This window comes from Bos grunniens, chromosome 27 (genome assembly GCF_055505025.1).
Source record: "Bos grunniens cultivar Pamir isolate PY7600 chromosome 27, Bosgru_T2T1.0, whole genome shotgun sequence".
NCBI classification, from domain to species: domain Eukaryota; kingdom Metazoa; phylum Chordata; class Mammalia; order Artiodactyla; family Bovidae; genus Bos; species Bos grunniens.
The window spans coordinates 23,129,037-23,143,783 of record NC_141191.1 but is presented as its reverse complement, the minus strand read 5'-3'; the positions used below and the strand labels follow the sequence as shown (position 1 = coordinate 23,143,783).

The window sequence follows — 14,747 nt, the reverse complement described above, 5'->3', positions numbered from 1 at the left end:
GTTGTGAGAAGTGCCCACAGCTCTGTGTGTAATTATAAATACTGTAAATACATCTGTCAGTACTTCAAATGATTAAGCAAGTATACCATGTTTAAGCCTGCTTTTGTTTTATTGAACCATTTCTTAGAATCTTGAATAAATCATGTATTAAGATGAATTTTTAAAAACTTCTATAACAAAGCATATGTAATATAGCTACTGCTATTTAATTTTAACTTCTCATTTTAAAATTTGAGCATTTTCTCATGTGTATGTAACATTTGTCACACTGTAGTTTTTACCTTTCCTTATTAATGCATTAAATCACCAAACCTAGTGTGGATCTAGTAACTACCACAGATTTGAAGTAGTTAAGAGTATAAACAAATGTTTTGAGATATCCACTGTAACTGTTGTAATATGAAAATGTTAGAGTATGAAACAGGTGCTGTTACAACTATTGTGATCTGTCAACTGCATACTTACAAGACAGTGAAAATGAAGGTTTGTTTTTATCTCGTTTAAGTACCCAGATCTCCTTCCACCCCCACATTCTATGCATGGCCTCTTGGAGTCTGTTCTCTGTTACTTGAACCATTTCTACTCTTTTCTGAGACTAACACCCCCGCTTGGGTACTAGGTCTCCTTCCTGCTCTGCTATTCAGTGACCGTGCACCGACAGTCTGCCCTCTTTTTCTGTCATCCTTATTTTTTCTTTTATTACTGAACCTTTCTCATTAGCAAGGCACACAGCTCCTTATTCATCCTGAAGGGACATATTGCTGTTTTCCCTTCCAGAAACTGTCCTATTTACCTGATCCCTTTTATAGCAAAACTCTTTGAAACAATTGTCTACGTTGTTTCCTTCTTTTCTCATAAGGCTTTTGTCTCACTCACTGTTCCATTGAAAATGCTCTAGTCTAGGGCACAGATATTTTCCAGGGACATAAATTCAGATATTAGTTCTGGGTTTAGTTCACATCACTGGTCTTGCGTCAGTATCTACACACCTTTTCTCTTCATCCACAACCACTTTCTTGTGTTCCAGGGGGCCACACTTCTCTCACTGCTACTTCTTAATCATCTTTGCTCATTCATTTGTTATCTCCTTTCACTTCCTACTTTGGAGGGTCTTCTGGATCTTGCTCATCCTCTCTATCTATATTTACTTAATTGGTGTCCAGCTTTAAAGACGGTCTATTGTGTGTATGTTAAGTCGCTTCAGTTGTGTCTGACTCTTTGTGACCCCATGGACTGTAGCCCACCAGGCTCTCTGTCCATGGGATTTTCCAGCTAGGTAAAAAAAAATGGAGTGGGTTGCCGTGCTCTCCTTCAGGAAATACTGTCTATTATTGAGTCCTGAATTTTATCTTGGGGCCAGATCTCCCTGTAAATTCCAGACTGATAAATCCAACTTGTTCATCTTGCATCTCTACCTGGAAGCCTACCAGGTGTCTCAAAACAGACTCCTAACCTCAGTCCCCAAACCTAATTGTCCCACACCTTTGATTTCTCAGCTAACGGCAACTTTATTTTTTCCGTTGTTCAAGTCAAAAACCTCAGTCTTTTCTCACCACTTCTTTCCTCCTATACCCCACATCTAATCTCAGAAAATCCTCTTGGTTCTTGCTGCAAAATACATCTAGATTCCAACAACTTCTCACCATACTTACCACCTTTAAGGTCTAATTATTTCATAGTCCACTTCTTGCAATAGCATTTGAACTGTATCCCAGCCTCCACCTTTACACACCATATGGTTAATTTTCCAACCCAGGGGCTCTGGATCTGGCCTTGCACTACTCACCAACCTTATCCGTTTCTCCTCTCCTCAGCAACTGTCCTTCAGTCCTCTTGGCTTCTTTACTGTCTCTTAATACGCCGGATATTCTCCTTCAACACAACCTGGCTCACTGGCTCTTCCCTCTTTTCCCAAGTATTTTCCTGGCTTGTAGACATCTTCAGATGTCTGCTGAGAGCTCCACTGTCTTGGAGAGGCCCCTGCTGACCACTCATAAGTACTGCAATCCTTCTCTCATGACTTCTTTTCTCCTTCCCTACTGTTCTTCAGTTTTCATTGTCTCTAATTATTTTGAATTTCCCTAGAAGCTTAAATCGGAGAAGGCAATGATACCCCACTCCAGTACTCTCGCCTGGAAAATCCCATGGATGGAGGAGCCTGGTGGGCTACAGTTCATGGGGTCGCTAAGAGTCAGACATGACTGAGCGACTTCACTTTCATGCATTGGAGAAGGAAATGGCAACCCACTCCAGTGTTCTTGCCTGGAGAATCCCAGGGACCGGGGAGCCTGGTGGGCTTCCGTCTGTGGGGTCGCACAGAGTCAGACACGACTGAAGCGACTTAGCAGCAGCAGCAGCAGTAGCTTAAGTGGTAAAGAATCTGCCTGCAATGCAGGAGACTTGGGTTCAGTCCCTTGGTCAAGGAAAACTCCCCCGGAGAAGGGAATGGCTACCCACTCCAGTATTCTTGCCTGGAGAATCCCATCAACAGAGGAGCCTGGCGGGCTACAGTCCGTGGGGTCGGACATAGTCAGATAAGACTGAGCAACTAACACTTTCATCATATAATTTAATTACTTAAAATTTTTTTTTTTTTTTTTTTTACTATTTTCTCCCTATAGAATGCAAGCTCCATGAAGATAGTGTCTCCCTTGTATTTTTGTTCTTTGTTTTATTCTCAACTTCTTAAACAGACCTAGGGATCAAAGCCAGGTGTTCTGCATTGCAGGCATATTCTTTACCATCTGAGCCACCAGGGATGCCCTCTTGAATATATAGTTAGTTCTTGGTATATAAATGTTGAATGAGTGAAGGAGGAATGCCTACTTATTTTTTATGACTCAGGGCACATGTCACTTACTGAGGATCTTCATCTAAGGGTAGGGATTATTTTTACCTTATTCATTGCTATATTCCTACTGTCCAGTGAATAATTGTCAAATGAGTAAATTAGGCTGGAAAGGCTTCATAGAAAACCATATATAGACCTAAATATAAAGAGGTTGGCTCCGTAGGAATCTTAGGCAGGTGTGGCATTAACAAGATGTAGCTGTAGCCACTGCCTACACCATGGATGGACCTGTCATCATCATACTAATCGAAAACAGAAATATACGGTATCACTTACATGCAGGATCTTTAAAAAAGTGACACAAATGAACTTATGTTTGAAACAGTCACCAGGGAGAAGGGCTTGTGGGGAGGGACAGACTGGCAATTGAGAATTGACATGTACACACTGCTGCATTTAACATAAATTACCAACAAAGACCTATTGTTAAAAAAATAATTAAAAAAGCTCAACTCCGAATCTGGGTAACCTTGTTCCTTTTTACCCTCACAAGCTTCTTCCTTATTCTTTATCTCATTGGGTGGCACTACTGACTGTACATTGTTCTTCAGATCAGCAACTCAGAGGTTAATTTTTTACTATTTTCTATCACGTCAATCAATCAATGAAGTCTGTTGATTCCATCTCTTAAATATTTCCGTTTATCTAAATTGCTCAATTCTGTCATTACTATGGAATTGTTCCCTTGATACCACTGTTCTCCATGGTATCCATGGAGATACCAACGGAACATTTCATGTAGAAATGGGCATGATAAAGGACAGAAATGGCAAGGACCTAACAGAAGCAGAAGAGGTTAAGAATATGTGGCAAGAATACACAAAAGACCTGTATAAAAGTGGTCATAATGACCTGGATAACTGCAATGCTATGGTCACAAACCTAGAGCCAGACATCCTGGGGTGTGAAGTCAAGTGGGTCTTTGGAAGAATCACTATGAATAAAGCTAGTGGAGGTGATGGTAGAATTCCAGCTGAGCTATTTCAGATCCTAAAAGATGATGGTGTTAAATTGCTGCACTCAATATGCCAGCAAATTTGGAAAACTCATCAGTGGCCACAGGACTGGAAAAGGTTAGTTTTCATTCCAATCCCAAAGAAAGGCAATGGCAAAGAATGTTCAAACAACCACACAGTTGCACTCATCTCACATGCTAGCAAATTAATGCTCAAAATCCTTCATGCTAGACTTCAGCATTATGTGAACTGAGAACTTACAGATGTACCAGCTGGCTTTAGAAAAGGCAGAGGAACCAGACATCATATTGCTAGCATTTGTTTGATCATAGAGAAAGCAAGGGAATTCCAGGGAAATATCTACTTCTGCTTCATTGACTACACTAAAGCTTTTGTGTGGATCACAACAAACTGTGGAAAATTCTTAAAGAGATGGGGATACCAAACCACCTGACCTGTCTCCTGAGAAGCCTGTATACGGACAAGAAGCAATAATTAGAACTGGATATGGATCAACGGACTGGTTCCAAATTGGGAAAGGATTACGTCAAGGCTGTATGTATAATTGTCACTTTGCATATTTAACTTATGTGCACAGTACATCACACAAAATGCCAGTCATTACAGTGCTTAAGTAATGACTTAAGCTGGAATCAAGATGGCAGGAGAAATATCAATAACAGATATCACTAATGGCAGAAAGCAAAGAGGACCAAAGAGTCTCTTGATGCAGGTGAAAGAGGAGAGTGAAAAAGCTTCCTTAAAATTCAACATTCATAAAACAAAGATCATGGTGTCTGGTCCCATAACTTCATGACAAATAGATGAATGAAAAGTGGACAGACTTTGGATGAAAAGGACAGTGACAGACTTTATTTTCTATGCTCTAAAATCACTGTGAATGGTGAGTGCAGCCATGAAATTAAAAGACACTTGCTTCTTAGAAGAAAAGTCCCAACAAACCTAGTTCAGTTCAATTCAGTTCAGTTGCTCAGTTGTGTCTGACTCTTTGCGACCCCATGAACCGAGCACGCCAGGCCTCCCTGTCCATCATCAACTCCCGGAGTCCACCCAAACCCATGTCCATTGAGTCGGTGATGCCATCCAGCCATCTCATCCTCTGTTGTCCCCTTCTCCTCCTGCCCTTAATCTTTCCCAGCATCAGGGTCTTTTCCAATGAGTCAGACCTAGACAGTGTACTAAAAAGCAGATACACCACTTCATCAACAAAGGTCCATATAATCAAAGCTATGGTTTTCCCAGTAGTCAGTATGGATATGAGAGTTGGACCATAAGGAAAGCTGATTGCCAAAGAATTGATGCTTCTTAACTGTGATGCTGGAAAACATCCCTTGGCCAGCAAGGAGATTAAACCAGTCAATCCTAGGAAATCAACCCTGAGTATTGATTGGAAGGACTGATGCTGAAGCTCCAATACTTTGGCCACCTTATGGGAAGAACTGACTCATTGGAAAAGACCCTGATGCTGGGAAAGATTGAAGGCAAGAGGAGAAGGGAATGACAGAGGATGACATGACAATGGACTTGAATTTGAGTTAACTCTGGGAGATAGTAAAAGACAGGGAAACATGCTGTGTTACAGTTCATGGGGTCGCAAAAAGTCGGACAGGACTTAGCGACTGAACAAGGCATGGAATTGGCCACTGTAGTCTCACAAACAGTTTTGTGTATCAGCCTCCAAACTGATGTCTGTGCCTCAAGTTACACTTTCCCCAGTCTGTTCTCCACAGTGTGGCTAGTACCCTCCTTCTAAAATACAGACTTGATCATGCATTTTTCCACCACAGTTAGGAATATCAATTGAAGCAGTAAAAGAGAAGGAATATAGATGGGTAAAAGTAAAACCAGAAATATATATAATTTTAGTGCTGATTTAGTGACTACAAGGGTTTGATCCTCAAAAAATTCAGAACTCGAATTTTAGAGTGTCTACTAAAAACAAAAATGTCATTTGCTTATACTTTAAATATGTTTATTCACTAGGTACATCTTTCCCTGGATTTTAAAATATACTCTGCCTTTCACACTACTATATTATAATCTACAGGATATTCGACTTTCATATATTCTTTAAATCACTGATATGATCTTCTGTAAACAAGAGATATAATTTATTTTTCTCATAACAATTTCCCACTTTTTATGATGTTTTAGATGGTACATCATTCTCTATGTCACTCTGGGCCTAGTATTCTAGTGCACCTTCAAAGTTTAAAGTGCAAGTATTCTGTAAAATCTTGGCTTTCAGAAATATCTCAATCTAGGCAAAGTCTGGAGGTCAAATCTGGCTTTTAAGAAGTTTGTGTTAAATTCAGAAGTATTATCAAGAAAATAGGGAAAGGATTCATATTAATCTTTATAATCTTGCTATATCATTTTCATTTTCTTCTGAAATGCAGTGGTTGCCAGGAAGTTATGAAACAGAATCTGGATTTATTTTCTGGGTTTAAAAACTCTCCATAATTTCCCCCATCCTGCTGTTTCCCTTTTGTATCCTCTTACCTGCTTTAGAAATTGTGCAGATCTAACATGTTTAGATCCCTAGTCACATTGCTTAGTCTGACCTTGAATCTTTGTTGATACATCTCAGCTACTTGCCAGAGGCAGGCAGCTCAAAAACAGTGAGCTGGGCAAGTTCTGAGACATTCAGAAGCGTTTTAACCTGAAGACACACTTTAGTCTAAAGATGCCCAAGTTTATAAATTTAAGCATAGATGATTTAAACAAAACATGCTTTCATTTGAGTTATAGAGATTGACTGACGTCCAGTTTATACTGTCTCCTCTACCCTGTCCGTAATGCCTCAGATTTTTAAGATTAGTTTTCCAAATACAGCCTTTCTTGCTGGATCTAGCAGTTATGTGGTTTCTATGAATTATTCCTGGCTCTATCGAAAAGCATCATGTTTGATCTATGCTTTTAACTATGCTTTACCTCTGGTTAGGACATATGAGATTATCAGTCACCATGCCAGATGCTTTATATATGTTACCCAATTTGGTTATTAATATATGTCTTAAGCATAGTTGGTATCACCATTTTATAGATACCAAATCTGCCAGCAGAAGAATAAGTTACTTACCAAAGGTCCCATAATTAGTAAATGAAAATGCTTTTAACAGATGAGCTGATATACATGGTATTTGAAAGTAGTTTCATGACCATTTTTTAAAGATTGCAGTGTTCCCCCATTTCTTAGTTTGCATGGTATAACACTGTACCCTGTCTTTTCAGTGTATAGTCTTTGCTATGACTTCTGGCCAGATGTGGAATCACATCCGTGGACCACCATATGCTCATAAAAACCCACACAATGGACAAGTGGTAAGTGCATGTTCTAAGCATCAATATTATGAACTTGAATCCTGTTTACACGGCAGTCAGAAATTTAATATTTAGTAAGAAAGAGTTTATTTGTAAATCTAAATATATGTTCCATTTTCTCTTTCCTCCACTATGTACATACACACATGCACGTGTATGTATATATATATATATGTGCATATTATTTTATGGTGAGGACTGCTTCAGCATAGATTAAAAAAATTCAGTGTACCTCCCATACCAAATATACACGCATAAAGGATTTTTTCAACTTTGTAGACTGCTATGGCAATACTATGTAATGTCCAAAGAGGAAATAGAAACAGTTTTAACGAGCATCCCAGCATTGGTAAATTTAATTTAGTTCAGAAGAGATTAAATGGTAAATTTAATTTAGTTCAGAAGATCATTAAAAACTCAGGAAAACATTGTATTAGAATGCCAGGAACAGTCTGCCACAAAATTCAAAGTGAAATTGGCGTGCAGTTCTGTCAGTAGCAGAGCTGACTTTAGTAACCGCTACTGTCCTATTGCCTTCCCTTTCCACCAAAAATGGCCAGTGGCACATGTTACCATAGATCAGCTTTACAAAATACCATCTCTGAGGCTTAGTATTAGAGGTTACTGAAGATTATTAGCTGTTTTAAAATGTGCCTCTTTTCTCTAGCTTTTTATACAGATTTTTGAGGGAAGAATATAATGATACCTCTTATGTACTCATCACCAAGGTTAATTGCCGCTTCATAACCCGTCGTGTTCCATCTATTCTCCTGCCCAGTACTCTTTACCTGCTGTAGGATTCTTTCGAAATAACTTACCAATATAATTTCATTTACACATAAATATTTCAATAGGTATTTATAAAAAATAAGATTATCTTTAAAAATCTAATGATAGCACCACACAATCACACATAAAATGGTAATAAAGTCTTAATTTCTGAAATTCGGTTCTGAATGGAATACAGTTATTCTGTGGCAAATAATCTTATGATTTCTCTATAAAGGTATAATGTAAGCTTGTGAGGTTTATTCTTCATTGCTTACAGTACTTCACATATCTTTAATATTAAAGAAAGCTAACAAATTATTCGTTTCTTCTTCCTAAATTGATTGTGACTTTCTTTGAACTTCTTTGTGGAACTGTAATTTAGGGATATAATTCATTTTATTTATTGTATTCTCCCTGGTGACTCAATTAGGTTTTAAGGGCTGGTTGCAAATAAGCAGAGTTGCAGTCACTGATACTACATATTATAAGAACCAGTTTGGTCTCATATTGTCGTCACCATTTTCAGATATATTCTATAGGTGTCTAGGATATAGAGTCAAAGTTAGACTCTAAACCAGATATGCTTTTTGTTAGATGTACTATGTATTTTCGAAATCTGTCACTACTTAGAGAAGTAATTTGAGTATCTCAACTCTTCAGAATTAGATTTTACAGAAAAAATAATGGAAGTAATTATCAAGCAATAAATTGTCCCCTTTTCTTCAAGTCTTCCTGACTGTCCTTTTTGAGAATGTGGTTGTTTTCTCTGCCCTCCCCTAAATTATCCATACTCACTGTCACCCTTTCCTCTTTAAATTTTTTCTCCTTTATCACTTAAAACATGCTATATGATTTATTTATTTTGTGTTACATTTGTTTGTCTTTTGCCAGGACCCCAGTAGGATATAAGCACTTCACAAAATGATTTTTTTATATCTGTTTTAGTCCCTGATATATTCCTATTTCATAGAGAAGGGCCTGACACAAAGATTTGATCACTATGGTGTCAGTGATACTTAAAAGTATAAATTTAGGAAATCTTATATTTTTATTCCTGTCTCTTAATATTCTTCTAAAATAATATTCCTTAGGTAAAAATAAATAAGCACTGCTTTTTGTTATTGTTTATTATTGGCTAATATATCTGAAAAATAACCTCCTCATGAAATGTTTTAGCTTGTGTAGGGAAAGAAAATACAATTTTCCCTCTACTGTTCTGACTCCTTCTTTGGCTGAGGTCCCTGTAATAAAAGAGAATAACAAGAGAAAACCAAATCTGTTAACGTGTATACCTCATGTATACATGGAAGATACTCAGGATAAAAAAAAAAAGACCACCACTCAGAAGTGGCTTAGACCTCAGGCTTAAGTACAAGCTTTGGTTAAAGACAGAAAGAAAAGTACTGAGGGAAAGTCAGTTATGTGGAGGTGACCAGGAAAAAGAAAGATTAAGTTTACTATGCAGATAGAATTTAGTAGGTACTTTGCAGTTGATAAGGAGCTAAAGTTGTCTCCAGGGGTTAGCCTTTGTCCTTCCTGGTAGAGAAAGAAGAAGGGACACCTTTGTAAATTTAGGTCCTGTTTTTAGGGAGCTGGGAGAAGACAGAGAACTTTTCTTGTATCTGCTTTATCTCATCTCTGCTTTTTCTCAGTGCCTTCAGCTTAAAATAAATTCTTAGGCCAAAGTGGCATATTAGAGTGTCATATGCTGTCATCCTTCATTCTCACTGTCATCTTCTTACCATTTCAACCTTTACTTTGATAAATCATGAAACTCTAATCCCTTTACATGTAGTTTATTGGAGTAAGCTCCAAAAGCTCCAAGTGCTGGAGAGCTTTCCCTCAGCACTAACAGTGACAACAGCATGGATGCCATCTATTGCTAACTAAACATATGCTGGGCACTAGACTTCACAAATGAGTACTTTAGGCATTAGATGCACATTGCTGAAGCACATTGATTATAGTTAAAATATCAATATATGCGGACCTAAGTTAACTCCAGTCAAGTGGGAAATCCTCAGTAGCTCTCCATTAATACTCCCATTGTAATCTTCATTTGCATCCTGAGACTCTGCTGCTTTGCAAAGAAAGAAACTCCATGTTAGTGTATTTGTACTGTCCCTTGTCCCCTATATATGTGCTGCTTTTGGTTCTTCCATTCCCACCCGGAATTTCTATCAAAACATGCTCATCGTCAAACACCACCTAATTTGCCCATCCCTCTGAAATGCTTTATTTAATTACATTAGAAATTCTTTTTTCCTTTACCTACTTATAAACATGTAGTTATCCCATTTATGTATCTTACTTACATTAGTCAAATTCTTACCATTGAGTTTCTTTTAAGTTGTTTTTCATCTTTACACTTACATACACCTGGTCCTCAATAAATGTTTTCTTAAAAGATTATAAAGACACTAGGAGATGTTTTCTTAAACTGGATTATCTTAATTCTTTCAATTTATTTTTTCTCACTAGTCAGAAGAGTAATAGGATCAACATGTCCCTGTTAATTTAGCATAAACCAGTTAGTAACCTTAACATGGTAGGAACATTTATTTAAGGTTCAGATTAGATTGGAAAGAAATCTTCTCTATTGATTTAGACAATTTTTTATCCTGTTCCACATTGTTGTATTACTGTTTTGTAGGTAGACAATGGCATGGCCAGTAGGTAGAGGTCCTGTGATGGCCCAGAGGAACACTTTACCTTCGTATGTTAATGAAAAATACATACATTGAAAGTGCATATAACTTTTAATGTGTATATTTTAGCTTTTCAGGACCTTATCTTTTCAGCACCGTATCAGAAGTTACAGAAATGATGAGACTTATACCTATAACCAAGATATTCAAAAAGATGAATTTCATCCCAAACTCTCCACCCTCTTCTGTTTTAAAAAATATATTTTTTCTTATATTTGAATAAAGTATTAGGATTGAAGGGAAAAAAATCATGAAAGTCTTGGAAATATAGGAGGCTTCTTGGTACAAAATCAGTGCTTAAATGTGCTCTTGGCCAGAGATGTGGATCCAGTTTTAGACTGATGTGAGATGTTAATTACTAATCAGTGCAGACAAAGGCAGGTTAAAGGGGCAGGTTAAAGTTGTCCCTTGGTATATAGCTCTCTACTTGTTTTAAATTTTAACATATTTTAGAAAAACATCCCTTCCTGTATTCTTGTATGCTTAATGTCAACGTATACTGAAACAGAAAACTGTGGTTTAAGTTTTATTTTAATGAATTGATCTGCATAATAATGTGTTTTCCTGTTACTGAACAAAATAGAAGATTAACTTTGCTTTATAACATCAAGTGGTTACTGGCAAAGAATTATATTTTAAACAATGTTTGTCCATTAGAATAATAATAGTGAATAGGTTTTTTTTTTAATAACACTTCAGTTCAGTCCCTCAGTCCTGTCCCACTCTTTGCGACCCCATGAATCACAGCACTCCAGGCCTCCCTGTCCATCACCGACTCCCGGAGTTCACTCAAACTCATGTCCATCGAGTCGGTGATGCCATCCAGCCATCTCATCCTCTGTCGTCCCCTTCTCCTCCTGCCCCCAATCCCTCCCAGCATCAGAATCTTTTCCAATGAGTCAGCTCTTCACATGAGGTGGCCAAAGTACTGGAGTTTCAGCTTTAGCATCATTCCTTCCAAAGAAATCCCAGGGCTGATCTCCTTCAGAATGGACTGGTTGGATCTCCTTGCAGTCCAAGGGACTCTCAAGAGTCTTCTTCAACACCACAGTTCAAATGCATCAATTCTTCTGCGCTCAGCTTTCTTCATAGTCCAAGTCTCACATCCATACATGACCAGTGGGAAAACCATAGCCTTGACTAGACAGACCTTTGTTGGCAAAGTAATGTCTCTGCTTTTCAATATGCTATCTAGGTTGGTCATAACTTTCCTTCCAAGGAGTAAGCATCTTTTAATTTCATGGCTGCAATCACCATCTGCAGTGATTTTGGAGCCCCCCAAAAATAAAGTCTGACACTATTTCCAATGTTTCCCCATCTATTTCCCACAAAGTGGTGGGACTGGATGCCATGATCTTCGTTTCCTGAATGTTGAGCTTTAAGCCAACTTTTTCACTCTCTCCTTTCACTTTCATCAAGAGACTTTTGGGTTCCTCTTCACTTTCTGCCCTAAGGGTGATGTCATCTGCATATCTGAGGTTATTGATATTTCTCCGGGCAATCTTGATTCCAGCTTGTGCTTCTTCCTGTCCAGCGTTTCTCATGATGTACTCTGCATATAAGTTAAATAAGCAGGGTGACAATATACAGCCTTGACGTACTCCTTTTCCTATTTGGAACCAGTCTGTTGTTCCATGTTCAGTTCTAACTGTTGCTTCCTGACATGCATATAGGTTTCTCAAGAGGCAGGTCAGGTGGTCTGGTATTCCATCTCTTTCAGAATTTTCCACAGTTTATTATGATAGATGTGCTTAAATTTCAAGATACAACTTGAAAATTAGCACTCTCCTTCTTTGGTAATTTCTTCATATTTTAACCTATATTTCTGAAAAGAAATTACCATGTAGTATTTGCATTTTTGAGAATAACTATAATTAGGCTATTTATTTCTTTCAGTGATATGGAATAAAATGACAGAATGAGTATCTTATGAATATTTATATAGGAATTTTGTAATTTGACATTAATTCTTGATGACCAGTGCACATTTAGTGGAGTAAGGTATATGAAACAGTATTTTTATTGTTTTTCATACTTGTAACATAATTGAATAACCATTTATATTTTAAAGATTTATTTTTAGGCAGGTACTACACATAAATAACAACTAATTGAATTCTAATTTTTGTTCATTTTTCCTGAATTAGTTTTTAAAATGTTTTGCTTCAACTATTTGTCTTAGATGGTTTGAGAAACTGTATTAAATTGTTTATAAAGAATTATTTCAATGTTAAAGTGAATTAACTTTGTTAATACTTTAAAATTATATTCAGAATGTCTCTATGGTTTCTAGAAATAGTTAGGGGATTTTTTTCCCCCTTTTTCTGAAGTTGGTTTCTAAATAGAATTCTGAATGATGGTGAGTTCTTTCATGCTGGACTTTTAAAATATGCTGTTTTTCCTGTGGGAGTTTTTAATGGGTTTTGGCTTTTTATGTCTAGTTTGATACCTTTTAGGCATAATGCTGTGAGATCAGAGAGCAGATATTTTACAAATGAGGAAAAATAATAGTCTAAGTAGTAGAAGCCAGAATTAAAATGGTGGATCTCATAATGTGATTGAGAGTCATTCAGAGACTTAAGCTGATAATATTTTAAATATTTTTTAAATATTTTAAATATTTTTATATTTAAAACTGTAAATATTTTAAAATACATATTTATAAAGTTTAGACATAAATATTATTAATAGTAATGGGTTAGTATTTGGTCCTTGATGCTAAAATCTATTTTAAATTTTTGACAGAAATTCCAGGAAGTCTTAGGGCCTGAGCAGTCTATGAATTCAAATTGGTACCTACTATTTTCTTTTTTTTTTTTTAATTTTATTTTATTTTTAAACTTTACATAATTGTATGAGATTGACTAATTAAATAAGGGTGAAATGTCATGAAAGCTCCATAACCTTGACAAACATAATGCTTTTAAATAAAATGACCTGGTGGCTCAGAGGTTAAAGGGTCTGCCTACAATGCGGGAGACATGGGTCGGGAAGATCCCTGGGTCCAGAAGATCCCCTGGAGAAGGAAGTGGCAACCCACTCCAGTATTCTTGCCTGGAGAATCCCATGGACAGAGGAGTCTGGTAGGCTACAGGCCACAGGGTCGCAAAGAGTTGGACATGAATGAACGAGCGACTTAATGCCTAATAATACCCTAGAGGTTTAAAGATACTGTTTTTCTCTATTATCTGATTCCTCTCATTATTCTTTGAAATATGAATTTTGACTTTTTCTTTCAGCTTTTGCTTTTGAAGTTTCTGATCTTAAAATTATTAATAAGTTCTCATTATGAAAATCTAGAGTATTATTTAAAAAATAGGTATCAATAAATGCTACCTCTTTGTAGTTTTCATGTCAAAGAGAGAGAAAGCACATATTTAAGCAAACTGTCTTCTTATAGGTAATAGAGAGAGTGCTGTTGAAACAAACTGTAAAGTTATGAGAAATAGGAGATGCAAAACATTCAATGCCAGGCTTGTCATTCATACTATAAACAGAAAAATTGAAAGGCCACTGAGAACTGAATGGCCTGTTCTTTCATCAATAAAATACCATATAAATACCATACAAAACCTACACACATACACACAGTTTAACACAGAGAATGGGTCTATGTACATTCCTGAGACCACCTTACCTGTCTCTTGTGAAACCTGTATGCAGGTCAAGAAGCAATAGTTAGATCCAGACATGAAACAATGGACTGGATCAAAACTGTTAAAGGAGTACGTCAAGGTTGTATATTGTCACCCTGCTTATTTAACTTATATACAGAGTACATCATGCGAAATGCCCTGCTGGATGAAGCACAAGCTGGAATCAAGATTGCCAGGAGAAATATCAGTAACCTCAGATATGTAGATGACACCACCCTTATCAGAGATACCAAAGGAACATTTCATGTAAAGATGGGCTCGATAAAGGACAGAAATGGTATGGCCCTAACAGAAGCAGAAGATATTAAGAAGAGGTGGTAAGAATATACAGAAGAACTGTACAAAAAAGATCTTCACGACCCAGATAATCACGATGGTGTGATCACTGACCTAGAGCCAGACATCCTGGAATGTGAAGACAAGTGGGCCTTAGAAAGCATCACTACGAACAAAGCTAGTG

At 37.1% G+C, this 14,747-nt stretch overlaps 2 protein-coding genes across 8 annotated transcripts in view; one reads left to right on the top strand and one right to left on the bottom strand.

The window, feature by feature from the left end:
- The window catches only part of LOC147343647 (uncharacterized), a 301,851-nt gene that overhangs the window by 155,715 nt on the left and 131,389 nt on the right, over positions 1–14,747 (bottom strand). The gene's annotated exons all lie outside the window — the stretch shown is intronic.
- TUSC3 (tumor suppressor candidate 3) overlaps positions 1–14,747 on the top strand; it is a 197,813-nt gene that overhangs the window by 104,316 nt on the left and 78,750 nt on the right. For 4 of the 7 annotated variants that reach the window (XR_015156324.1, XR_015156325.1, XM_086380713.1 and 1 more), the window contains exon 6: positions 7,063–7,152. The exons of 2 other annotated variants lie outside the window; for them this stretch is intronic. Coding sequence is in view for 3 of the 5 variants with exons in the window: in XM_086380713.1 (XP_086236839.1) it covers positions 7,063–7,152 (90 nt within the window). In the remaining 2 variants the exon portion in view is untranslated. Of the gene's footprint in view, positions 1–7,062; positions 7,153–7,819 lie in introns of all 7 variants that reach the window. One more of the 7 variants, XM_086380717.1, reaches the window with a different exon arrangement.